Raw genomic sequence first — 25,919 nt, 5'->3', positions numbered from 1 at the left:
TCGTTGTTACTAGTGTCGTGGTTTGGGTTGGGAGCGTAGTTGAGGTTGTTGATGTGCTGCCGGGAATAGTAGTAGTTCTCTGTGGTATCATTCAGTTCTTGAAAACCGGCAGTAGACGCAAATGAGTGGACTCACAGTAGTGACACTAGGCTTTACAAACAAGAGACACGCAGCACGGATGACATCGCAAGCGAAAGGTTTGAGAGCTGGAAACCCTTTAATGCTGCACGTTGGGGCAGCTGCTCGCTTTTCCGGTATAACACTGGTGAATGTTGTAGTAGTTATTGTTGTAGCAGTCGGAGGTGTGATAGTGGCAGTTGTCAGTTGTAACGCGCCCCGGTTCTTGTCGCGGTCGCGGTCTTCGGTAAAATAGGTACGAATGAAGAGCAGAAAGCAGAAGCTTTCAAGGCGACGAGCACGCCTTTACACAGCTGCACGACATCTCGTTGCTCGATATCATGGACAATTTCGGCTTCGAGGTTCCTTGGGGCAAGGAGATCTGCTGAAACTGCACAGGGTTGCAGAGTAACACAGGCAATGATGAAGAAACGTGATAGTTGCATTGTGATTCAATTACACACAATCAAACATTTTTAATTTGAGGATCAACCAGAGTAATGTCGCCGCACATATCTCAGCCATCGGGTGCTCAAACTTGAAGTTATATGGCATCCCAGTGGAGTTTCCGGCTTCGGCCTAGAAAACTGCTTGAGATAGGCCAGAAAGCTTAATCACCAACAAGCTCTGTGAAGGCACATCTAAGTCGCGGGTCTGGCTCTGAGTGGTTATATGGGTTTCCATCAAAGATAGGGCTCCATGCTTCTTAGATGCTGTCAGGACAAGATTCGACGCCGCAAGACATGGTCTTATGCAAGTGGCTGGCTGACGATCAGCAAATGCCATAATAGACGATGGAGTTTGTTTGGGCAATTAGGCGATTCCATGAAAACAAAGTTCTCGCTACATAGGAGGATAGTTGGGAGGTGTCAGATGCCCCGCGCGGCACAAAGCCTAGATCTGAGCCACATAACCCAAAATTATGAAGCGACGAGGCTAGAAGGGATTTCCAAATCTAGAACTACTGTGTACCACTTTGGTGTGTTGGCTTCAATAGTTCTGAACAAATCAAGGTATTCACACGCTGAATTACGGCATTTGGTTGGAAGTCATGTTTTCCACTAAATATCATTGGGACTGGGGCTAGTACGGTAGATAAGCTAGGTGGACTTGATATCAGATTTGACTCAGGGATGTTTACGAGACCCAGAAGCAAATAAATTTGTAAGCAAAGGTAGGGAGAAAAGGTTTCTGTACCACACAAAGAGTGGTCATAGCTCGACTCTGTCTGTATAACGCAGCCAGATGTTGAGAGATCCTGGAACATTCCTGCAAGAGAGCGAATCCTGTTGAGCCGATGCGATCGATGGAGTAAGAATCTTGAGTATTTCAATGAGAAAGACTGTTCAGATGAAAGCTGGAAGTTTATTTCATTTCAGGACTTCACAAGGTTCTCGCTTAATACTGATTGCTTGGGCCGAGTAAGAAAGTGACTGCCACCTCGTAAAGCGGAGCAGTAGTCTCACGTAATGACGGCCAACGTTAAGACCAGGTAAAGAAAATGCTCTCAAACAAACGTTGATTCTAATCGTGACGTGCTGAACGTCAATCTAATCTATTATGAACAGACTTCTATGATGCATGCAAATCTAAAACGCCATCGCTGTGAAGTCTAATAACCTATCTTCCCAAACCCCACCATGTTGATGCACCAAACCAAATCCCAAATGCTATGCAAAACCCGGATCCCATACAATACAAATCCAAATAACCACGAACAAGCCCCCAGAAATCTATCTCTTAGCAATGCCACATCTGGCCAAACAGCTATCAACACCAGCAGCGACATTGGCGGGAATCAACTTGCGGAAAGTATCGATATCAGCACCATCGACAGACACCTCTCCACCAGCACTGCCACTGATAATCTCATTCTCCAAGCCAAAGTACAGTTGAGCAATTTGTCCAACTCCTGGATCCTCGTGTGGGAAAGCAGCGACAAAGGTAGCGGGTGTGCAATCAGGGTTGAACTCAGTGTGTACGGCTCCAGCAGGGAAGACAGTCATCTGATACTTGCTGAGCGTATGGTTCATATGTCTCGCACCATTCTCCGCAGTGACAGAAGCGAATAGTCTGCCCTCAATGACAAGGTTGAGTTCCGCAGCGCGAGGATGAACGTGAGGAGTGTTGAAACCGCAGGGACCGAGGAATCCAATGGCTACTGCTCCGCCCTGGCCGACAAGAGCTGGGAACGAGGCTCGGTCTGCGCGGACTATCTTCCCACCCTCGCCTTGTGCGGTGGAGCTTTCTCCGTCGCAGGGGTTCTGGAAGTCGAAGACGAAATCGGCGTCGCTGAGGAGCTTTTGGCGGAGGACGGCGTTGGGGGCGGAGATGAGCTTTTCGAAGAACTCGGGGTCTTTGGCGGAGGGTTTGGCTGTGCAGGATGCGGTTGCTGTTGAGGCAGAAGAGACAGTGCTTGCTGTTACTGCTACAGCAGTGTGACCCGAAGTGTTTGTTGGTGCGCTCCAAGCCGGAGCTGGAGCGGCAGCAGAGAGGCCAAGGGCCATTGAGAGGAGGATAATTGAAGCGTGCATCTTGAATATGAAAGGGAAATGTTGTGGATGAAAGTATAAAGAAGACCTGGAAGGGATATATGCCAAAAGTGTAGTGGTGATTGCTGAGATGTGTTTGTAGATGTGATTGAGGAGATGTGATTGTTGATGATGGAATGAGATAGGATAGAAGGAGAAACTCAAGAGGTTATATACAAGTATCGTAGACAAGCTGATGGCCAATCTGATTTCGTAGGAACACCCTCAATTAGATCGAGCCGCAGCTTCACGAGCTTGATGTTGGACATGGCTTCTTCGTCCCATCTCTATCCTCGGAAGGTAAGCATACCGTGCTGGCACAGTCTTGTATCTCACCTAAGGAGCCGCAATCCCATGAACACAAAAAGGGAAGTGCACTACTCAGCCCTGCACCAAAGATAGAGTCGCATCGCAGCAACCTTAAAATTTGTGTTCCCATGGAGGTGGAGCGGATTCCTGTTTGGATGGTCACGTGGTAATGCTTACTGCAGAAGGCTGCATGCCAAGGTGGAAGGGTTGCTTGTTGATCTCGAACGGCCCTATCAGATCCAAGGAGGCGTGTTGAAAGTCGCTGCTGATTGGACCCAGCAAGTTTGGCCATCAACAAGCAACGCCTCCTAGCCAGGATCAATCCAAATCTTTTTTGGGATGGAAGATCTTGATACCGCAACCCAGCTGCGTGGGATTCTGGGGTGGGACAATCGGTGAAAACAAATCCCGGGAAATAAATCTATTTCGAGGCTCGACTACTGTTCTGGAGATGATGAGTTGCCATAGTAAGAAAATTAGACGATAGTTCTCCGAATCTCCGAATTCTAGATCCATAGAAGTTGAGTCCATCGTATCGGGGAATTGCTGGATTCCCACGCTGATGTGTTTCCCCAGAATAAAATCTTAGGATTTGATCCTTCTTTGCTTTCAGACATCACCAGGACACTTCCTGACGATAGATATTCCAGAAAAGAGCTAAATGGATTTGTGTAGATGCTTTAATTCGTGAAAACAATAACCACACTAAATGGAATGCCTAAATGTAGAAAACAATTAAACTGCGACAACCCACCAGGGCCGCCACCAGTTTGGTGCATGCACCTCTCCATGGACACATCTGGATGGCGCTGTCGTCGCCTTTCTCACACCATACCATGCATCGGATTTTACCTATCAACTTGTCGATTGAAACACAATCCTCTTCTGTCGCAAGGCCGAATCTCGAGGGGCACAGGGGGGTACAAAATCCAGCCTCGACAGCCACCTCAGCCTTCTTCCAGAGCCTCGGGAATGAGCTTCTCGGAGCCTCGTTCAGGGTAACACCAACACACGCGCGACGATACACAAGATTCCCGACTTTGCAGCATCGCCACGGTCGAATTTTCAAGGCTGTAGCTTCGTGCGCAGGATGTGTGGAACGTGAGATGGGTGGGGAATTGCTGTGGTGTTGGAAATAAAGTAAGCTTCGTTGTTGGTGGCTATATTTAGATTTCGCTTAGCTTGTTTGTCAGTCGGCCCTTGTCCCTGATGAGGTGACCTTCTCGGGACGACCCTGGCAGGTTCATCTCATCTCAGAACGTTTGTCGAAATTACTTTCGAAGCTGAATGTGGGCGGATAATCATTTTCCGGTTTATCTGGAATCGTCCACTTTGTGATCGTGCAATGCACGGGAAGTCAACAAATCAATCACATGACTTTGGCCATTTGATGAAGAGTGAGCTCCCGGCACAAGACTTTTGTTTTTCTTTGCAGCACAAGCTGAGAGTTCTGTAGTACCATGGCTAGAAAAATGGCACTTTTTATTCAATTCTTTCTTTCCGCGGCTTATTTCAAAACAGCTGAAGGGAAGGTGCTCTTTCAGCACTTCTTCTTTACCTGAGTCGAGTCTCCCACGCATTGAATCAAACGTATACCAGCCTCCAGGTTATCATACATGTCTCTGTCGTCCTTCCTCGATCTCATTTCATGTTTTTTCACTACTCACCTCCCCATCAACACCCCCCTTCCTGCTCTCACACTCGTCCAGAATCTTCCTCCTCGTCAAACACAACTGCCTCAATTCCTGCCTCTCGGCTTCTGACCCAATCCTTTCCAGAGCCATACGAACGATATATCTCACAGCCAGATAGATATGCTCGCTCACGAAAATAGTCGCTGCAAGTGCATACAAGTTCCCCTTCCTAAACCCCTCTCCATCGACACCTTCGCGGAACAGGTAAACAACTGCAGCCGTCGTGATGCTCTCAAGCCAATTGAGGAAGCTAAGAGAGTCAATCCATGGACCGATCGAGTCTGCGCGGATTGGCGGTGGTCGTTGATACTCGATGCAGATTTTGAGAAAATCGGATCGGATCTCAATCCAGTTGTTGATGAGAAATCCGATGGGAATGAGCGGCCAGACAGGTGAGAATAAAGCGAGATATCCGAACTGGATGACCATTTCTTGTATATCGTCTTGGACGTTGTATTTCTATAGTTCAGCTTCATATCTAGCCTCCATTGGTAAATTGGCTTTCGTTGATGACCGATGGGGAGTGTCAAGTGTTGTGGTACGGAGGGAAAATGAAATCTGCCGGGCTTGCATGTTTTGGTACCATTTGGTTGCTTTTCGTCTCAGGACTGGAAGGATCAACTCCTCGCAGAATCGATGACTTGTTCAGTTATAACAAGTGCGATGACTTCGTTCCGCAGTTTTGATGCATCTTTTGAGAATTTCTCGAATGGCGTGGAATTGCTGATCGCGATACCGTGGTTTCGAAGCATAGTTTCAACCTGCTCAACCAGCATGTCGCCACATGGTACGTATACAAAAGCTGTGAGTAGGATGAGAAGGTATTTCGTGATGAAGCTGAGGACGAAGATATTTTGTGTTAGGGCCATTTCGTGGCGATCTTCCGTTCGGTGGTTTTCGTATTTAGTGAGTGCTATTGCTAGTTTCTCGAATGCGGAAGATATAAAGGGGAGAGAAATAGTCAATATGATCGTGGGTAGATATTCCTGTGCATTGTTAATTTTCTTATCATTATCGGTGGATCTGTAGCGCTTACGAGATAGCGCTTCATTGGCCCGTCATATACCTCAAAGATGAAGAGTTCGATCACAAAAACTAAAGAAATCAAAGTACCGAGCCCAAACATTGCTACAATAGCAAATGGAATTTGCAATGAAAGTCGAAGAGTATGCTTCCAGCGCGAGAATTGTTGCTCTGTCTCACCGGTGATAGTGTTGAAAACTTCCTTGTCAGGAACAAATTGTGCACAATTAACTTTCGATCTCCCCACTCCTTTGACAGACCATCGCAGACTGAGATCAACCTCTTTCAACCTCCAGTATTAGAGAAATGTGATACACCAGAGACTGGTGATGATCGCGTTGGCCAGTGTGTACCCAGGTAAGTAGAACCAAGCCAAGATACTGGTGATGGAGGGGAAAGCCAAAGCCACGAGGTAGGCTTGTAGAAAGGCGAAGTAGATTGCAGTCTATTGAATAATTTCAGTCTCCTTGTTTGGCCTAACAAACCTGAGCTCATTACCTTCTCGCCAAACAATCCTCTGATCAGGTCAAGATCTTCCTGGTGAAGAATGAGCTGCCGGCTTCACTTGACAAGCAAAGATCTCGTAGCTGTCTTATTGTGTAGTGAATACACCGACTTGACATTCTTCCACTTTCCAATCTCAGGTGTGATGCCTGCACCCCCCAAAGACTTCTTCCATGTAACTAAGTGGTACATAGAACGTAGGTTCTCCGTCTCGGTGTTGCCTGCGATGGAGCGATTGCCGTCATCTTCCGGCTTTTGTTGTGTGACACCATGGAGCCAGTCTTTGACTCTGGTCTACATGTCAAACACTACTAAGGTACAGCGACGCCGTGCAGGACATACCGTGACTGAAAAACGAAGTTGCTGAGCAAGTCGTGAGGAGCTTTGACGAGGATGACTAGCGATTTACCGGGGCCTGGCTGGACATTCACTTTCAAGCCAGCAGATGTCAAGTCGCTGAGAAGTTCCTGAAACTCAGATAAAGCAATGTCGCCCTCTGAAAGCAAAATTAGTTCAGAAAATGTCAAATATCTCAATTTATGGCAGGCGTACGTATCTCGCTGAAATCATAATGAACGACGTAAATGTCATCGTACAGTCCATGCGTTTCATTCACACCCATGAGTTCTTCGCACGTCCCGTAACTTCCTGAATGTAGTCCTAGAATAGAGTATAGACGGTCCAGATACGGGTTTAAAGACATGAAATGCTGAAAGGAGTGTCGTGAGATGTGTGTTAGCTGTTGATTCAAAATGAAGAGCTTCTTCCTGCGCGCGGAGTCGCTGTCGCTACAATATCACAAAGACTCAACCTAAGCCTTGTCATCCTAGGCGATGATGAGTATGCGGCCTGTTAACGGCATGACTGACGCATTTTCTCGTTCCCCACGATAAGGTGCGCACGATTCAAGAGAGTGGCGCTGATCCATGTTCACCTGTGAATAGCTTCACGTGGGAGTTTCTGTAGTGTTGGCATTCTTAATCTACTTTTGATACGATACGGTGTCTTCTTGGATACAATGATCTAAGAGATGCAATAAATTAGATCTGAAAGGCAAAAACAGACGAATTCAAATAGTTGTCGTCTCGCCAAGAATACTGGGGATCGGGATGATGTGCCGGCTGGGCTGACAGATCCACACTTGGCGAGCCGTGTTAGCCACACCACAACTGGGCAGCACCTCAAGTATCTTGGGAACTCGTCATTAGAACTCGTCATGCAGACTCGAAAACTGTGTTGGTGAAATCTCTACAGAATGATGTTCTGGGTGCGTAGAAGCAAAATCTATCGTCCCTTCCAGCTAGCCTGCCTTAAACTCCCCCAAAATATCAGAAAACCACCACGCGCTTCAAATTGGTATCTCTTGCTGCACATATGCACTCGTTTCAGTCATGTCCCTGCCATATTGAGGCTCATCTTCCTTCCATCTCACCCAGTCTGACGCTGACTCCTCACATCCGTTCTCGTTCATGCAGCGAAGTGTTGCCTCCTCTCCCCTCCACTTTCTCCGTGCGTCAACCATTCATACTCCTCCTCGCACTACGGACTCGACCATATCCTCCACCTCCAAGACCATATGCGAATGCGTAGCTGTTGTCGCTTCGTCCTACGCTTGATGCCATGCTTCCAACTCTTGTGACGCCTTCTCCGAGATCACTGTCTCCCGGCCTCGAATCGATAGACGAGATGATGGGGCCGAAATGGCGGCGTGTTGATAGTGAGGCTCCCATTTGCGTTGGTGGGGGAGGTTCAGATAATCTTAGATGGAATTGTGTTTGATGAGAGGTTTTGTGGAAGTTTTCTTTTGTGATGTTCTTCAAGAACTCAGAAGTGATTGCTTTTTCTTGGTGAGATTGTTCCTGTCTCGCAATTATCGAAAACAAAGGGGAAATCCAGACTCTTTAAATCCACAAAACCGGATGCAAACATCCACAAATTTCATCATAACCTCTCCCTCCTTATCTAATCGTTACTGTCCCCGTCTTGCCCTTTCCAAGGGTTTCGTCGCGTCCCCAGAATCCTCATCCAATAAACAAGTACTCCTTCCCCACAACAAGCGGAACACGGCTCTTAAGCGACATCAGCCACGCCCTTGGCTGAGGACCCTGTAAGACTTGGCTGTCATCTCACTGGCCGGCAACGCTGCACCAACATCCAGGAATAGAGATTGGAACTGCTTAGGGCTGAGCCGAGCTGCGGCTGGAGGTCAGGGGTAGGGGTGGAGGGGGTTTGGCAGCGCTTGGGGGGGAGGTCACGGGGTGGTGGGGGAGGGAGATGAGAGTGCTTGGAAGTCTTGAGGGAGTTTGAGCGGAAATTTATTCGATGAAAAGTCAACAAACGGAGAATATTCATCAGGCAGCTAAGCCAGGGAAAAGTTTCATGGCATTGGAGGTAAAAGGCGGAGAATTTGTGTTCAGCGAGCCATCATGCCCTGGAAACTTGTTGCGCTTTTACCCTATGTTCAAGAACGACTACTGTTTCAAGTGCGAAAAAACTGTTGATAGACAAAACTACTTACTATTATTTATGAGTATGGGCTTTAGCTTGCTTTAATTGTTATAAGAGCTGAAGTGTATCGTATAAGCTAGGAATTTCCTAACGGTTCTCAAGTCTCGCTTGTCTTCATAAATTTGTGCCGTCTTGGAGTCTAGCACATGACTTCCGATTTCTGGGACAAATTATTGAGAGGGGAATTTGTTTCCAAGTTTACTTGCCAGGAGCACTGCCTGCTCTTATCATACAGAGAATGGATACTCATAACCACTTCTCTACGGCAGCCTCGAGATCTACCGCTGGGATATTGTCACTCACTGGTGTTGAGGACCAGACCAACATCCGCTTGCCGGAGTCGGCGACTCAATTGACCAAGATCTTGTGTCTCTCAGGACGGAAACTTGAAGTACGCCCTCTTGATCGACACGACTCTGACAGACTAAATCACTATCATCTTCCATCAACACAGTCACCATTTGAAATGACGTTCCACATCTCTTAGCATGGATGCTTTCCGTAGCTTTCTGCATTACATCAAATCCAGGATCATAAGTCTCAGTGAGCGAGCGTAAGTCACTGAACACTTCCAGACAGGCATGGATAGTCACTGTCCGCAAGGACTGTGCCGAGCCCAGAACATCGAGAAGCTGATCACGATCCTAGATACATCATCATCAGCACATTCTCCAAGCACAATTCTCAGAGACAGCTGAACGAGGACATAACAAACTACTGGGGTATTCTCCCAATATTGCAAACTGAATTGCAGATCCGAAAGCTGTGGGCAATACAAGAAAATCTCCTTCATCCTAATCACCGTCGACCAAGAATTGAAAAAACGCACCCTTCGCAATTCCCCACCTCCACGCTCACAGAGAGCACGTGAGCTGATGGGCCAGCACAAGCTGAGTTCAATGACTTCAAGGCTTTTCAACTTTTCTATGAGCTCGCCGACTATGCTCTGATATTTCAGTGCTGGGATGCTTTCTCGTTGCGACGGAGAGGGGCCGTAGATGGTGAGGACTTGAAGATTAGCGATTTGTTTGGTTGGTAGACGTTTGAGGGTCTTTATCATACCGGGTCCATCGAGAAGTAAGTTCCACAGCTGCGAGGGATCCCACAGCGATTCGAACTCCTCGGTTATTTGGATGAAGGCGTAGTTCACGAGGCTTTGCTTTTGTACTGGTGGCATTCGTCGAAGTTTCACGAGATAATATGTGTACATAGATCACGGGAGTGTTTGCCGTCAGCACGCCACGCTAGCGAGGACAGGAACAAGCGATGTTCAAATTGAGGAGCTTTTTCACGGGCAACATGTCGTATCCCTTTGACTCTTTGTCACATCATGTATCTATTAAAATGGAGTGTGGATATAATCCATGGACCTACTCTCATGTTTGGTATCTTGGAGTAGCAGAAGCAGCACAGAGCTGTTTCTCTTTAGAACCCTTAGGAAATCGGCCAACAGAAAGAAGACTTGAATTCTTCGTATATAGCTACCATTAGGGTCATATGTCACTGTTCAAGCACGGAACCTCTTTCCTCATCCTAGCAGTGACCACTAACCAGGTCGTCTGCTACTATTACTAGCATCCTGCTCGGGGATGGCAGACGGGGTTGTGCTAGGTCTTCTTTGGGTGTTGTACTAGATTGTAGTTCCCAACATGTCAAACTTTGATATATGAACAGAATATCTGGGCAAGAATTGAGTTTTGCGACCAGGAGGGAGGGCCCAAACCGCGCTAGCAAGGCCGCGAGAGCGGAGCTTACGCGAGGTTGTTAACATTCGTTCCTCGCAAAGAGGAATGGCAGATATCGTAGAAATATCACAGGGAATTTCTGGGGCTGGGGAAACTGATGTATTTGGAAATGTAGGATATACCGAAAATCGTTAGCCAGCCACCGAGCGAGCGAAACACAGAGCCTCGTTCTGTCTTGCTCGGGAAAGAGGATCAGTCAAGCTCTTTTTAGTGACCGTGTATCAATTGGAGGTTTGAAGAATCGTAAACTGTTGGTAGATTGCATAGAAAAGCCATTGTGAAATAGATGCACGCTGAATCTAGCAGTTCCTTGAATTGGCAAATTTTCTCATAAATGTCATTCTGAAGACTAAAGGTAGGTAATGTAAACATCACGTGTCAGGGACAAGCTCCTCGTACCTACCTACCTACCTACCTTGATCTCCCAATAATTGTCCATCCAAGCATCCAGGTACCCAGCCCCCCCCCCCCCCCCCCCCGGTCGATAAATATCTGTCTTATCTTCAGAGTGGGTAATCAATACTCCACATCGATTCTATCATTCTCAACTTCGTACCTTAGTTAACAAGAGACAAGAGACAACCTAAGGTAGCTGCTGACCTCGGCTCGGAGGCTCGTACCTGTAAAGTGCCAGCAACAGTAAGCCAGAGCCATAGCCAGAGCCAGACAAAGCAATACAGTAATTTACCTAAGGAGCTGAAAAATGGACAAACAATAATCTTCTCTCCTCTCCAGTACGAGTACACATCATCGTCAGGTCAGCCTGGCAATAAAAATGATTCCTTCCCCGGAACCGGAATAAAATTGAATTGAATTGACTCAAAGTTTGAATTTGATTTGGGTTAGGTTAAGTTAGGGTTTGACTTCGGAAAGGAAAAAGTTAAGTCATGTCAAATGAAGGAAGTCAGTCAATCTGAGATAGATATACTTTAACCTAGCTTAGCTCGCCTACCTAGCTCCGGAGTGGATCGAACCTCGGCAGCCACGGGCAGCCAGCCTTATCACATTCAAATTCACATTCAGCTCCAGTTCCAGAAATGTAGCCTGCAGCCTCCCCCCGCCAGAGAAAGACACATACAAAGCAAAGCCGAGCACTAACTAACTAAACTACTGTAACTATTCAGCCCCCCCTTCTAGGACGAATGTAGAAGAATGTTGAGTAGTAGCATAATCCAAGGCGTCAGATCTGCCCTTTTCTATCTCTGTGAGAGCTCAACCGAGCCGCACATGGGTCCGCCCGGACGGACTTCCATCGATAATGGATTGCAATTGGGGGGGGGGGGGGGGGGGGGTAAATCACATGACTCCGCCCTATCCCCCTAAGGGTCTCCCTAAGGGACAAACCGAGCTACCTATTTTCAGCCCAAAACCAAAGCGACGCCTTTCTACAGTAAGACGGAGGACGGACACCACCAACCAATCAGTAAGACAAGACAGCCATTAAACGAGCAGAAACGAGCAGCGACGAGCTAACAGCAAGAAGCCTCGGTCTGGTTAAGCTGTCACATTACTGTAGCTCAGGCATGCGCAATCAATTTCTGGATTACTATACACTATCTCCCAAAAATGCCCCGAACCCGACCGAAGCTCTTTTCTCTACCTACCTCAGCGAAGATAGGGAGGGATGGCGGGTGAAATGAGGTAAGGTAAGGTAAGGTAAGGTAAAATAAAACTCTCACGCCACGCAAAACCCAAACCCAAAACCCAAAACCCTGCCGGCAGGGCGATCACGAATTGGGCTTTTTTTTCTTCTTCTTCTTTTCGATCGGGCGAAATAATAATCCCGCGATTATTAGCTGGGGGAGGCAGGCAGGGAGAATGAGAATGTTCGAGCCAGCCCCGTATTTATTATCGAATAATAGCCGGTTGGGTTGGAAGATGGGGCGGCGGCCGTTGGAGGAGCTCTCGCTGGAGGTTGAGGTGCGAGGGTGCATGAGCCGCGGCACGTTTTGGCATAGGAATAATGGGGGGTCGGGGTCTTGGTGGGGTGTGGTGGGGTTGTGTGTGTGTGTGTTTGTTGGTCGCTCACTCCCGCTCGCTCTTCTTTATCAGACCGAGCTCGAGCTCTGGCTTTCCCTTTCCCATCCCATCCCATCCCATCCCATCCCATCCTCAACAAAAGGGCTGGCAGGCAGGCACGCCGCGGCCAACAACACATCGTGTCGCTGTTTTTTTTTTTTCTTCCCCCTATGCCTATGGGCCCTATGGGTTGACATTTATTTCTCCTTCGGTGTCTCTCTGTCCGTCCGTCCTGGCTCGCTTCATTTCAAAGCTGGAGTATGCCCATACCCATCCTCGCACAGCTGGATCCGAGAAGTTCGAGCCGGAGTTGTAGTTGTAGCTGTAGTTGCACTCATCGCCATCGCCATCGCCATCGCCATCGCTGCCGTCGTCCTCATCCTCATCGTCGTCGTCGCGCAAGCGCAATGGCATGGCACGACCCCTAGCATCCCCCGACCACTACGCCATTCTCGAAGTCAGTCCCACCGCACCACACCCCCTCATCAAAGAGAATTATCGCCGCCTAGCGCTGAAATACCACCCGGATAAGAACCGCGATGATTTAGATCGCGCGACGCGGAGGTTCCAGGAGCTGTCCCGTGCGTGGGAGGTGCTGGGCGATGTGAGGAGGAGGACGGAGTATGATGTCCTTCGTGAGAGGAGGGGTGGGAATGAGAGGTGGTGGGAGAGGGGGTTTAGTCCTTGGGGATCTGGGTCTTTCACTCCTGGGACTAGTGGGAGGAGTTGGCGGACTGGGAGGGGGAGTGGAGATGCTGCTGAGGATGAGGAGGATTTGATTGAGAAGGCTCGAAGGAGGAGGGAGGATATCGATCGAGAAGCTAGCGCGCGCTTTCGGCGCGAGAGTCGCTCTTCGGAAGTCAGTGAGGAGGAAGAGGAAAAGGCTCGGGTGGCGGATGAGGCGATTCGGAAATCCAGAGCGGTTATCTGGAAAGCGGTTGCTTGCCAAGAGTACCGTCAGAGGCTTCGGGTTTGGATGGAGTATCGCGACAGGAATTCGGTGGTGTTGACTCAGATAGCTGAGACGAAGCGGGCTTTGAAGAAAGCAGAGACAGAGTTGGGGAACCAAAATAATGAGACTGAGGCTTATGTGGAAGGAGTGTTTCGAGATGCTATTCGCCGATCAAGGACCACAGGCGCGCTACCTGACGATCACGACTCCGTGGTCCTGGAAAAATTATTCGAGGCCAGACGGGCATATATACTCCGACTGACTCAAAACATCGAGCAGAATCAAAACAAACTTCGGAATTTAACCCGGGAGTTGAACTGGGACGGCCGATCCTACGAAGCAGCAGAGTACGGCTCGAGGCAAGACAGGGTACAAGAAGCACTTGAGATCCTCGGACCCCGAGACCTAAACACCCCATTATTCTGCATCCTCAACCGACGCGGCCTCGCCATCAATCGATGGAACGTCCTAGGGCGAGTGAAAGAAGCATCCAAATCGGCGATACCTGCCCCAAGCGAGGGGCCTTGGCACGACCCAGGAGACTGGCAGCGGGTGCGAGGCGAACATGATTGTGGCCGGTGCGATCAGAAGGCTTTCCATTTCATTGCTGAGTGTGGACCTGCGATGTGTCCTGGTTGTGGGATGGTGGTGTGTAATGATTGCTATCGCGACCTGAAGCTGCTGCAGGAGTATGAGAGGTGGATTCTGAGCGATGATGTGCAGGCGAGGGAGTCGTTGTTTTCTCTTGACTTTGATTCGGCTGCTGGTGATTGGAATTGAGTGTTTAGCTATGATATGATATCCTGTCAATAAAAAAAAAAAAACCCCGACATCTTTCCGTCCCCTTGATGTCAACTTTGAATTGACATTCAAGAATTTCCAAACATCAGAATTCAACACAGACGACTTTGAGATCTGCTGCGGTCCGAAATAAGCTTCTCATTCAATTCAATTTAATTTGGTCCCAGAAACCAAATTGATCCCGTTTGTCATATTTCCTCGGCAGTTTCCATGTCAGTCATGGCTCAAGCCACAGTCAAGCAACCAATAACACCCCCGCTTCTTTCGGATTTATATGCAAGCCTCCATATCCAGCCGCAACCCGCATCCTCCTCTCTTCAATCTTTCATTCGTTAGTATGTCCACTCTCCATCTATTCTGATACTTCATGCTAATGCCAATGCGGAGTTCCGTGGCTGTGTTGTGTTGCCTTGCCGAAACGTTTGACTTATTGTGCTGCTGTGCTCTGGTTTGATTTGCTGCCTGGCTCTGAGCGTTCTGCTGATTTGTGCCTGCTCCGTGTGGATTGGAAGTTGTGGAAATATGAAGACGGGGGAAGCCTTGTCGTAGAAGTACCGTGGTAGGAGCTGTGTGGAGGCTTGTTTTCGGAGATGGGTGGCCTTGTGGTTGGACCCTGAAAGTCACTTCTAGTTTGAAGGATTCGGGCGCTTGATATATTATTCAAATGCTGCCGCCTTCTCCTTCTCTTTCGCTTTTTTTCGTCGTTTTCCTCCTCTCTTTCGTTCCTGACCAGTCCTTGATATACACGGAGAAGTCCTTCGCGATGTTCTCAACACAGCATCTCTATACTCTCGCTTTCCTGTCACCCTTCTTTACATTAGCTCAAGCATACAACCTCGCACCACTCGTACCCCAATCTCTTCGAAATCGCGCAGCATATCAAGGAGGATGGGCTCTCGGTATCCCAGGTGCAGATTGTCCTGCAATCGCACCAGTAGCATGTCCAACCCGATCTGGAACTGTGAATCCAGCCTGCTGTCCTGAAGGCCAACTCTGCGACGGGACAATTTATCCTTACTGTTGTCCAACTGGTATGTTTGTTTCCCGTCCATGTCTTCTCCTCAACCAATTTCCTGACATCCCCTCCCAGGATCCGACTGTTTCTCCACCGTGCAAAACCTCCCGGTCTGCGCCAACCAGACATGGAACATGTACATCCTAACCAGCGACCAATACTTCTGCTGCGAACCAGGACAATATGGAGTCCTCCCCTCTCGCGGTTATGCTGGGATTTGCGTTCCCAATGATCAAGTTGTGGCAAGCTCGTTGATAGCTACTGCTGCAAGTCAGGTTGGAGGCGGGGCATTGACGACTGGTGTGAACACAAACCCTGTGCCAACAAGTGCGACCAGGACTGTGACGAGCACATTGAAGGATGGTGGTGTGACGACGATCACGACGGAGGTTAAGTCAACTGCCACAGCTACCGCGACTGAGGTATCGGATGGTGGGTCTGGATCGAGTAGCAGCGAGTCTACAGGAAGTTCCGGGAGTAAGACAAGCAAGAAATCTAAATCTAAACTCTCAACCGGGGCAACGGTAGGAATTGCGATTGGTGCTGTGGCTGTTCTTCTCCTTCTTGCTCTTCTGCTATGGAAAGTACTTGGTGCGCGGAAGGCGAGAGACAACGCTGTTGTAACGACTGGTCCGGACGGTTATGCCGCTGGGAACGCGCCGGCCTATACGCCACAGGCTCAACAGCAGACTCCTGTGATGGAGTATAAGAGTCCGGTTGCCGTTCAACAGGGGCAAGTTAGTGCTGAAGGAGGAGGCTGGGCGGGAACTCCGAGTTCACCTTCTGGACGAGGCCAGGGTGGATATATGCCGCCTGCATTGACACATGAGCCTGTTGAGGCGCCGAGTAGGTGGGAGAGGAGGGCTGAGATGTGATTGTCGATGTTGGTTTTATGGCGATATCTCTACTGGGGATTATCGAGTAATGCGTTTATGTATGCATCGGCGTGCTTGACACTCAGGTCTATGCTCGTGACGTCTGGGAGTAGCGAGAATTTTCGTCAGGCAGTATTGTATTTAGGCTTCCGTGAGGTGCTTGCCCTTTGGATACATTTTGCTGGAATCTGGTCGTTGTTCTGCCTCCGGTCTTATGCTTCTTCTCTGGTTTACATTCAACTGTACACACATTTTTGGATCTCGTCTCTTTTCTTGTCTTGAATCTTCACGAAAGAAACATGTAAGTTCTGACGGGACAGGTGATGTCTGAAAGCCGAAGCTGGCTCGCTGAAGAGAGACTAGGTAGGCTAGCGTGTCTTCGTCTAATTTACTCAAAGTGGATCCCCACCGAGCTTTGTTTACCTAGACGCCTCCCCGCGCTCCATGTCCACTTCCTTTCCTTTCCTTTGAGAGTACAACTTGGATTTCTGTGACGATCTTCAGCCACAGAACAGCTGCGATGGCGTCGGACATTAAGATGGTCAAGCTCAGCAAAATGGATCTCCCCCAAATCGCGTCCCTCTCACTCAACGAGGCGAAGTCGGTCAACTCGAAAGATGAGGTGGAGAAACCCAAGGTAGTGCTAGTCAACGATATCTGGTACATGGTGTTTGCAAAGGTGAGTCTATTCCTATTGACACAGCGCCATGACACAACAACTTATGTAATTTTTATCGTAGCTCGTCAAGGAGAACCTCATCGTCGCATCTCACCCCAGTCTTGGCCGCCTGCCACACACCAAGGAGTTCTACGATTGGCTTCGCGGGTGCAGACTTGTGTCCAAAGATTTCGACATGATAGTGATGCCATTGGGGTATAGTTTTGTGGACATGAGCGGACCGCTGATCAAGGATCGGCTGCCTAATGTCTCTGGACCTTTACGTGATAGCTTCGTGGTAATGTTGAGCTTTTCCCCTGAATTGGAATTTCCTAACACAAGCACAGGAGTTGATCAAAGATGTCACCACTGTTCTCCAATTGCCACATGTTCATGATTTGGAATTCGAGACCGACGTAAGCCAGTTGATTGAGAGCTGTCAGCGATTGAAGAAAGTGCAGTAAGGACTACACAGCACCATGTGCCGTAATAAAATGGTGCGATACTGACTTCCCAAGATTTAAGAATATGGTCGATTTTAGAGACAACACAGGTCACAACATGTCGTACTTGGCATCGATATGGCTTTCATCATTCCTCAACAACAGAAGGCACCCACAAGGATGTTGCTTTTCGGTCGACTCCAGATGGACTGTAATAGAGCAAACCGCAACTCCATATGATAGTATGTACGCCAAGTCCAAGAATCTAGGTCAATATTAATGAAAAGTGCAGATCTAGCTCTTCCATACCATCCTGCCGCCGGCCGCTCCATTGATCGCCTCGGTATCAACTTCTGGTGCAACCCCTCGCCATTCAGATACCTTTCACCTACAGGACATCGACTACCCGCTATGGAAAGGCTATTTCTCAACAATTATGACTGGAAACACTCATGGAAAGAGTTCGGTCTCATTTGGGACTTCTCGGAACTTTGCATGCTGACTCTTGAAGAAATGGATCTGATTCAATTCTTCATGCAGATCCCAGTGGATTCATGGTGGCAAGTATGCGTCCTCGTCATAGAAGCGCCCAAATTTGACATGACGAATTATCAATCGATGGAAGAGATGCAAGAAATGGCTCGAGCGGTAATGCGGCAGATCTTTAACCATTTCACCAATCTCCGGTCTCTGGAAATTGGCTGCGATGAATTACATAAAGTCTTTCCGATCGATGTTATTGCTGGAACCCTGGAAAATCTCGAAAGCTTGGAGTTGACCGGGGTTTACGATGAGCAGCCCATATCTCTCCCTTCCCTGAAAGAAATACTGTTCGTCGGTAAGAACATCAAGTCCCTAGTCCTAGAGTTTAGCCCCGTAGATGGAGATGTAAGTTTTGGCCAGATCAATCCTTATTTCAATAATTTTGTTTTCATCAAAGCCATGAAATAGCTCACAACTGACTTGATAGGCTTTTGAGATCCTCAAACTTCTAGCACAGACTCCAGGACTCCGTCATATTGATCTGATAATGTCCGCGCACAATCTTGGGGTTGATAAGAGCAAACACAACGCAACAGATCCTGATTACGATGCAGCCGAAAAATTACTGAGATACCTACATTCACATAGACTTGGCGACTCTTTGCAATTTAGACTGTTGGTCCGACATTCAAGCCCACCGCCAGCATGGAAGCCAGCGGACGGGGAGGTCTGGGATTCGTGCAGATCTTACGAATCGAAAATCACTGAGTTCGGGGTATATCAGCAGACCGGAAGTCAACGCATTGGACCAAGAACATCTGAATCATCTCTAGAAACTGTAGATGGTGGCGCTTCCACGAACGAGGTGAACTGAGCCCTTGCACGGCATGGGTGGAAGGGTGACACGATCTTCTTGCTTTGCTCCCATCCCCTTGTAAGACTAGACTCTATCATGCAGCTTTGTTATCAATGGATGGAAATGTCTCTCCCTGAGGCGTCACTGCTAAACTAGTGGAGACAATTGAGAGTGATCCTTTCGCTCCCGTTCCTGCAACGCCGTCTTCGCTTGCTTGAGCACTGCTACCTGATTATTCAGATAGCTTTCTTTTATTCAAGACCGAGTGAGTTCATAATAAACCGATGGGCTAGGTAGCCTCTTTCATGTCACTTAGCCCAGTGCCTGGTACAACTATTGAAACGTATTGCTACGCTAGAATACATCGGGATAAATGTCAACACAGAAGTGCCTCCCCCCTGCCAATACCACAAACGGGGGCAGTCTTACGCTCTCTTTCTTTGTGCGATATCAGTCTTCTAGAAAAATTGTGCTTTGATTACCCCATTAGAATACCCGCCATCTTTTGGACAAAACTGGAAATCATCAGGATCGAGTATCCAGACTTACAATATTATGATATTCGCTTTCCGAAAAAGATCCGTCATTTACTTTGAAGATTCGTCCACTTGCATACTCTCGAGATCAAATGTAAAAGCTGGGAAAGTGTGTTGACTCCAAAAACCTTCCAGGACCAGGAGAAAAACCCGAGGAAGCTTCGAATCATCGATACATAATTCGGCGGGGAATCCTGTTCACTAAAGAGTTTGTGGCGTATCACGCTAATTTGCCGTGTACTTGAAGAACTTGAGTTGGACTTCAGATACAATCTCACCGAGGCGAGTAATATACTTTTGTGATTCCGCAGCCGATCTGTTTTATCTATCTCGAGAGGGGTCTGCAACTCCATGCTACCAAACCCCCATCAGAGAGCGAGTGTACTTCAGATTATCACAGCTGTTCCGAGCCTTCAGAATCTCCGCCTCCGACTGTGGGCGCATGACTTCTCCACCATGAACGAAAGATATGACAGAAGAGACCCGGATTCTTGCAGGCTTAGAGTTAAGAAATCCACAGACCCAGAGTAAAGAGATCCACAGAACCAGACTACGACGATGCGGAACAGATGATGGCTTACATTCACTTCATGAGAGTCGGCCCTCTTTTCGAATCCCTTACTCATCGCGTTTGGGAAGCTCGCGAACCTCCGAATTGGTACGACTTTTGGTACTATCATCAGTCAAAATTATGTTCGCTTGAATCATAAAAGACTTCTAGTCTTGGATATTAATCCATCTTGTGCTTACGAGCAACGGGGAAGCTGGCGAGTCAGAGACTTAACTCAGGTTGTTGACTTGTTTGGAAACAAAGGAAGTTTCGCTTGGCAACACCTTTGATTGATGAACAGAATCAGGAATAGGACTTTGTAGATCGCCAGAAAAAGACGGCAGGACACCTTTTTGTACAGAATCAATAGGGAGAGCTTGGGCTTGAGCTGCACTCAGAACATGGTGAGGCTCGCATTGCGGCAGCATTCGGTGGCTGCGGACTGCTGGGAATGGCCTTGTATCCTCAGCGAACCAGTTTAATGCTCAGTTCTTTTCTCCTATTAATAAATGATGAATGTTAGAGAGTGAATGAACCCTTACTCCACGCTCCATACCTGTTTTCAACCGCCAGGAGGCGACAAACTGGCAAAGAGTCATTGGACACGTGATGTCAACAAACACGCTTAAATTAGCGCTCCAACCCACATTTCCTGCAACCTATTTTCTCTTCAACGAGGCTCGAAATAGACTCAACTTCCGCACATAACAAATTATCATGACGGTAAACATGGCTGAACGGAATATCTCGAAGGAGATGGAGCATCTTGCTCTCGCACCTGCCCCGAAAAGGAAGATCACTCTCGATTCTGACATATGGTACATGGTGTTCGCTCTGGTATGCATCGATCTACTCTTTGAGGATTGAGGAGGCTTACTGACCCGAATCTACAGCTTGTACAAGACTATATGTTTTGGATCACCACTTCTGACAACGAAATGTATGATACATTGGATTTCTACTCTAGTGACGATGATAGCTTCGACACCCCAAAAAGAGATCCCCTCAAGGGCTGGCTCCATGATACTCGATTGGTCTCTCACCAGTTCGATGCTGTCTTAAAGCGCTTTGCGTATTATTATACCGACCTCTCCCAAGCCTCGTTCATACACCGGTTGACTTATGTCACTGCGCCACCGTGCAATGCTGTGAAGGTAAAGTTGCCAGATCTAAATTTTTCTTATCTCCTTTTCAGCAAAGGAAACTGACTGACGATGCAAAGGAAAACATTCGTCGGAACGCCAAACTACTTGAACTTTCTCCCTGTCAATCAGACAACGTGCGTACTACTACCGTCGATTTGTTGAGTACGAGTCGATACCTTGAACGAGTTGTGTAAGTTTGACGGTTACCTGGCAGATGTGTGGTCCGTTAGCTGACTACAGTCTCAGATGGCAGGATGGTGGATCTGGCCGTTGTCTGAACTGGGGAATCCATGTCGGCCAATCGATATCTGAATATCTCAATGCGTTCTTACATAACAGAAAGAGAGACAATCCCCTGCGCAGATGTCGTATGACGATTGCAAAGAGCGAATTTCTTATTGAAGTCATCACCAACCAACAAAACATCCCTGAAGCACACTATCCGCGTTACCAAGACGCTACGCTGGGAAAAGATCGCGCTGATCACCGAATGATTTCAACAAAGAACAGTGCGGCACAAATCCTCGATGTCTTCGAGATCCACAGCTATTGGAAACACACTTGCTTATCCGCTTCCATGTGCCAAAAAACTCCCACCAATGCGCAAGTTGGTTTTACGTGGTTATCATTGGCACTACTCGGTGGAAGACTGTGGAAACGTCTGGGACTTTTCTCAGCTCAGCAATTTGGTCCTCCACAATACCAATTTCTCCAGCATCTTGGCTGACCTACATAGAGAAAAGGTGGATACGATTGAGATCCTGAAGATCATCATACCGCTTCGATCAAGAAACTATGAAAAGGTCGTCCAAACTGTCGAAACCTTCCGAGACTTTGTTGTCTCTCAAAGAGGTCTGAAAGTACTCAGCTTGGAGTGCCCATGGCCAGCAGATCTAGTCACAGTTGACGTGCTTCAACAAATCGGTGATCGCCTTGACAAGCTCCACTTGTACAGTGGTGACTATCAAAACTTTCAGCAAAACTTGGTTTCCAAGTCTTGCATTGACGAGATAGGTCTTCATTGTAAAAGTCTCCTCGAGCTAGGCCTCACCTACACGAGCGAACTCTACAACGTAAGTACTAAGTCTAACTATCATTTGAAGCTTGCCAATCCTTCGCTGTTTCGTGGTCTTTGCTTTTTGAGAGATTTTATATGGATCTTCCGGATTTCTGACAAGTATAGCAGAACACTGAGTTTTTAAACGCGATTGCACGACTAAAGAACGTGGAGGAGGTCAGTTTCCGCGTTTACGGAAAAATTGATTGGAAAGGAGAAACTCCACTCGGATTATCCACTGATGAAGATTACGACAACGCACGTCGTATCATGTTTTATCTTCACTCAATGAATCACAGCAAAAGACCGAGCAAGATTTCGATTATGCAATACTGGCCACCAATGCCGCCCCACTGGCAGCCGGAGAACTTGCATGAGCTTGGTTCCGATGCTCGCGTGGCGGAGTTGATGAGCAATCCCCGGGAATTCGAGAGCTGCTGTGATTCAATCTGGTATATTCGGCATAAGAAGCGAAACTATTACTCTCATACAAATGATACAGGAACCTACGAGCAGTGGGGAAGCAAAAGATATCAGGGGCCTCCGAAAAAGATAGGTTTTGAGACTGAAGATACTGATGGTGGACCAGAAGCTGAAGGAGGCAATTGATTATGCTTTGTTCCTTCCGGAAGCTCCGTCATTGGAGAGGCTCTCCACTCGCCTGCATGTATGTGTATTTAGTGATTTGATAATGAATTGGTCTTTCAGCACTGGCTGCGAATCAAGAAAGTGTTTAATGGGAATGCCGCTGTCGATGCGGAAACTTTTGCATCATCATGTCTTTTTCTCAACCGATTTCTTATCATGAGATATTACACAGTTACTCTAATTTTTCTTGGATAGAGTGCGTTCGGGAACAGCCACCAATACGCCTTCATAGGCTATTCCATCATCGATGCAAAGTGAGGAGAAGTACGCCTGATAGCCTTTTCAACTTTTGGTTGTGTCACTCAATGATGTAGCAGTTGCGCTGGCGCGTGTCTACCTAACTCTACCAATTCTTGCCAAGAAGAAAAGAAACCGAAGGAAACCACAGGCAGAGCATGTTAATGTTTCATCAACGTCTGGGCAACCGTACTCTACCTTGACATGTCCATGACCTCAAGTTTTCGTTCCCTCCATCTATGTCACGTCAACAAACATAATGGATGCCACCAAAATATGTGGTAGCCGGCTCGCGCATCCTCAATCCGTCGTTGGTGAGATTCAAAAAGAATACCCTTGTACCACGCATTTGGTGAATTGTTCTCCAAGATTCCGTTTTAACATGTAGAAGATTGTCTCTACATACACCACACGTCTTAGACTGCCCAACCAGTTCTTAGATACTATTAAGTATGCAACTGCAGCCTATTTCACTTGCCAAAGGGTATCACGTGTACTAGAAGTTGTAATGTCGACGAACTCAGATGATGTGCACCGCGTCGGCGCTATTCTCGTGACGAGGATGTGAATTCAGAAGGTACGGCGTCGATCCATTTGGACATATTCACGCGGACACTGGGCACATCATGTGCTGTGTGACAACAACAGAGGCACTCGTATTTGACGATGATCAGACCACGGAGTATAAGGCGGCGGGTTTTCAGACCACAAAGAGAGGTCGTTTGGAGTCGTTCTCCTCGAGCTGGTAGGTGCGAATCTGACACGACTATGTCTCATGGTCGAGAACTACAAGGGGAACACAGAAGACCTCATTCACCGCAAAAAGCTTTATAGGATTACAGAATTATGCCCCAAGCTGAGAGAGCTAGAAATTGATGTAACTTCAACCAGTCTGAGGTATTGTACTTCTCCATAAATATCCGATGTCTTGTCGTACTAAGAAAAGCACAGGAAGGATTGACGGAGCTTTTCAAAGCATTTTCTCGGATTCACATCTTGACAGTGCTTGATATCCATGCGGGCCAGAGCTTTATCCGCGAAGGGGAAATGCTGGACACAGACGATCCAGAGTTCGACTTTGGATTGATCTGCCTTCAAAGAATTCAAGGTGCCAAACTCGGCAAGGATTTTGAGCATTTGGCTTTACACCTGAGCCGTACGTAACTGTTCAAAGCCGCCACACTGGTGCAGACAAAACAATGGCCCGCGATCCTGGAGTGAGCTTCCTAACAGACAACTGGTAGCAAGGGGCAATCCCGCAAGAATCACTCGGGAAGAAATCAAGAGAGGACACCAGCACGTTTCATTGAAAAACTTGCCACGATAACCTTGTGGTATCACTTTCAAGAACGTTGTGTACATCTAAAGATACTTGTCACAGGCTGAGAATTCCGATTTATAGCAAGAATACAAGACATATCCAAGAATCATGAAAGACTACGACTTAATAGCTTGAAAGCGATAACAAATTTAGGCATCACAAATCAACAGTGCAGCAACAGACATGGTCTCTGTATATCTTCAAATGCAGCTAAATTAATGAAGCCTCAATCAGATGCACCGTAGCAGATAGAACATCAACAGTTCAACCAGCGAAGCTGGCCTTGAGTTTGCGTGCTCCAGATTCGAATTTTATCCGCGGATCTCCTTTGTCAAAGATGACTGTATTCTAAGAAGTGAATTCGTGCAGCAATGTCCTATAACGTCGTAAAGTGAGATGGATGCAACAGTTGTCCCAGGAAGAAATCAGCGGCAGACAGATCCGCACATATGCTCCTCTACTTCACGCCGGATGATATTTTCCGCTAGCGGAGATGTGCTCACCTCGGCATCTTTTGATGGTACTGTAAGGAGGTGAGATCTTGGACTGGGTAAATAGGGAAGGCGCTCAGAGGATGTAGGAGTAAGAGACTAGCATCCCCAGCTAGCGATGGGACATTTCGGGTTTGGTAGTATTGCGGGCGAGTTGAAATCATATTGAAGTTTCAATGTACGACAGGATGCGCTTAAGTCTGCTGTTTAAAGGAAAACAGTTATCACAATATCTTGAACCTCCGCTCCTTGTACTCTCCAGCTTCCTCATCATCGCTGGGACTCTGAGACTCTTTGCATCCGGCCGATGCGTCATTGCCAATGATTTGTCGAAATCCTTCATCCCAACAATAACCACGCCCAACCATCTTCGAAGTTTCTCCTACGTATCGAAAGCCACCCAACCATTCTCTCAGAACCAGAATACAGTCATAACCATGCATATTACATATAATATCTTCTTTCTCTACGTGACCCCGTGAGAGAAGAACTGCGCCTGTTGACGTAGCAATGATCCCCATACAATAGTGATCGAGGATACGCAGGCCGTTAGTTAAAGCCTCGATAGATTGCAGAATCACCAACACAGCCTTCTCTCGCAAATGTGGCGGGTAATTCATCTGGCTAGCTTTTTGCCACAGAAACGGCCTATTTTCCATTCCTAAGAACCTTTCAGCATGCTGGAAGAGGCTGAGTTCGCCGTCTGGTGTCGGGACCATAAGTGTGTCTCTATGCCAGCTCATTCTTGCTCTGCATTCCTGCAAGTCTGCAAGAGCTTCGGGAGAATCGCTGAGAAATGTAGCCAACAAATATTCGTCGTCATTGTCCGTGGTGATTATATAAGAGAGGAAACGGGCTCCGAATTTAGGGCCAACTTGGTTGCGCATGAGCACATGCTTATGCTCTAAAAATGTCAACTGACGCCACAAAAGAGTTATGAAAGCTGCTGGATGGAACAATGCGGCATGCCGGATAGGAGGATGCTCAGGGAACGGTTCTCGTGATATAGCCCAGCTGTATGCTTGCGTTTTGAGTCCTGTTTCTGTTGCATCAGGGCCTCTTGAAAACGAGTATACTGAGTCGTAGAAATAACCACCACAAATTAGACTCTCGCCATTTAGAAGCGTATTACGTTTATCAAGCCTTAGTTCGTTGCGGGTTTCCTGTCGGTAACGATCCATTAAGGCTGCATGTCCCCATTCCGTAGGATTCAAGCCTCCCCAATTAATCTGCCAAGATGGATCCAGAGAAGTCATCGAAGCTTTTCCACCTATTCGATCTGGTTCAGCTAGCATCAGCCATGGAACCGTTGGATGAGCACGATAAGCTTGCTTCGTCAGATCCTTGAATACGACTCTGGGTTGCTGAGTGTAGTTTGGAGTAGGCACAAGCCTTGCTCCA

General features: G+C 47.6%; 9 protein-coding genes across 9 annotated transcripts; 3 read left to right on the top strand and 6 right to left on the bottom strand.

Annotated features, from left to right (window-relative positions):
* Nucleotides 1–1,850: 1,850 nt before the first annotated feature.
* On the bottom strand, nucleotides 1,851–2,651 carry ONS95_008517 (uncharacterized protein; the record flags this gene model as incomplete). The annotated part of the gene is made up of 1 exon (XM_058502073.1): nucleotides 1,851–2,651. The coding sequence occupies one exon, from the start codon at nucleotides 2,649–2,651 to the stop codon at nucleotides 1,851–1,853; it is 801 nt and encodes a 266-aa protein (XP_058349243.1).
* Nucleotides 2,652–4,603: 1,952 nt separating this feature from the next.
* On the bottom strand, nucleotides 4,604–5,080 carry ONS95_008516 (uncharacterized protein; the record flags this gene model as incomplete). Its single annotated transcript, XM_058502072.1, has 1 exon — nucleotides 4,604–5,080. The coding sequence occupies one exon, from the start codon at nucleotides 5,078–5,080 to the stop codon at nucleotides 4,604–4,606; it is 477 nt and encodes a 158-aa protein (XP_058349242.1).
* Nucleotides 5,081–5,268: 188 nt separating this feature from the next.
* On the bottom strand, nucleotides 5,269–5,702 carry ONS95_008515 (uncharacterized protein; the record flags this gene model as incomplete). Its single annotated transcript, XM_058502071.1, has 2 exons — nucleotides 5,269–5,637; nucleotides 5,688–5,702. The coding sequence occupies 2 exons, from the start codon at nucleotides 5,700–5,702 to the stop codon at nucleotides 5,269–5,271; spliced, it is 384 nt and encodes a 127-aa protein (XP_058349241.1).
* Nucleotides 5,703–6,235: 533 nt separating this feature from the next.
* Nucleotides 6,236–6,881, bottom strand: ONS95_008514 (uncharacterized protein; the record flags this gene model as incomplete). Its single annotated transcript, XM_058502070.1, has 3 exons — nucleotides 6,236–6,467; nucleotides 6,521–6,674; nucleotides 6,731–6,881. The coding sequence occupies 3 exons, from the start codon at nucleotides 6,879–6,881 to the stop codon at nucleotides 6,236–6,238; spliced, it is 537 nt and encodes a 178-aa protein (XP_058349240.1).
* Nucleotides 6,882–8,793: 1,912 nt separating this feature from the next.
* Nucleotides 8,794–10,087, bottom strand: ONS95_008513 (uncharacterized protein). Its single transcript, XM_058502069.1, has 2 exons — nucleotides 9,516–10,087; nucleotides 8,794–9,330 (listed from the first exon to the last, which is right to left on the bottom strand). Exons 1-2 carry the CDS (start codon nucleotides 9,894–9,896, stop codon nucleotides 8,986–8,988), a joined length of 726 nt encoding a protein of 241 aa, XP_058349239.1. The 5' UTR covers nucleotides 9,897–10,087; the 3' UTR covers nucleotides 8,794–8,985.
* Nucleotides 10,088–14,524: 4,437 nt separating this feature from the next.
* Nucleotides 14,525–16,382, top strand: ONS95_008512 (uncharacterized protein). Its single transcript, XM_058502068.1, has 2 exons — nucleotides 14,525–15,234; nucleotides 15,294–16,382. The coding sequence occupies exons 1-2, from the start codon at nucleotides 14,868–14,870 to the stop codon at nucleotides 16,091–16,093; spliced, it is 1,167 nt and encodes a 388-aa protein (XP_058349238.1). The 5' UTR covers nucleotides 14,525–14,867; the 3' UTR covers nucleotides 16,094–16,382.
* Nucleotides 16,383–16,631: 249 nt separating this feature from the next.
* Nucleotides 16,632–18,651, top strand: ONS95_008511 (uncharacterized protein; the record flags this gene model as incomplete). Its single annotated transcript, XM_058502067.1, has 6 exons — nucleotides 16,632–16,772; nucleotides 16,834–17,049; nucleotides 17,099–17,211; nucleotides 17,270–17,436; nucleotides 17,487–18,082; nucleotides 18,165–18,651. 6 exons carry the CDS (start codon nucleotides 16,632–16,634, stop codon nucleotides 18,549–18,551), a joined length of 1,620 nt encoding a protein of 539 aa, XP_058349237.1. The 3' UTR covers nucleotides 18,552–18,651.
* A 1,652-nt stretch (nucleotides 18,652–20,303) lies between these two features.
* On the top strand, nucleotides 20,304–22,430 carry ONS95_008510 (uncharacterized protein; the record flags this gene model as incomplete). Its single annotated transcript, XM_058502066.1, has 6 exons — nucleotides 20,304–20,456; nucleotides 20,513–20,773; nucleotides 20,842–20,954; nucleotides 21,011–21,382; nucleotides 21,501–21,837; nucleotides 21,951–22,430. Exons 1-6 carry the CDS (start codon nucleotides 20,337–20,339, stop codon nucleotides 22,428–22,430), a joined length of 1,683 nt encoding a protein of 560 aa, XP_058349236.1. The 5' UTR covers nucleotides 20,304–20,336.
* Nucleotides 22,431–24,742: 2,312 nt separating this feature from the next.
* On the bottom strand, nucleotides 24,743–25,774 carry ONS95_008509 (uncharacterized protein; the record flags this gene model as incomplete). The annotated part of the gene is made up of 1 exon (XM_058502065.1): nucleotides 24,743–25,774. The coding sequence occupies one exon, from the start codon at nucleotides 25,772–25,774 to the stop codon at nucleotides 24,743–24,745; it is 1,032 nt and encodes a 343-aa protein (XP_058349235.1).
* Between the last annotated feature and the right edge of the window lie 145 nt (nucleotides 25,775–25,919).

The sequence above is a fragment of the Cadophora gregata genome, assembly GCF_030347475.1.
Source record: "Cadophora gregata isolate MNR1 chromosome Unknown scaffold_20, whole genome shotgun sequence".
Taxonomy (NCBI): domain Eukaryota; kingdom Fungi; phylum Ascomycota; class Leotiomycetes; order Helotiales; family Ploettnerulaceae; genus Cadophora; species Cadophora gregata.
This window is presented reverse-complemented; position numbering and strand designations above follow the sequence as displayed.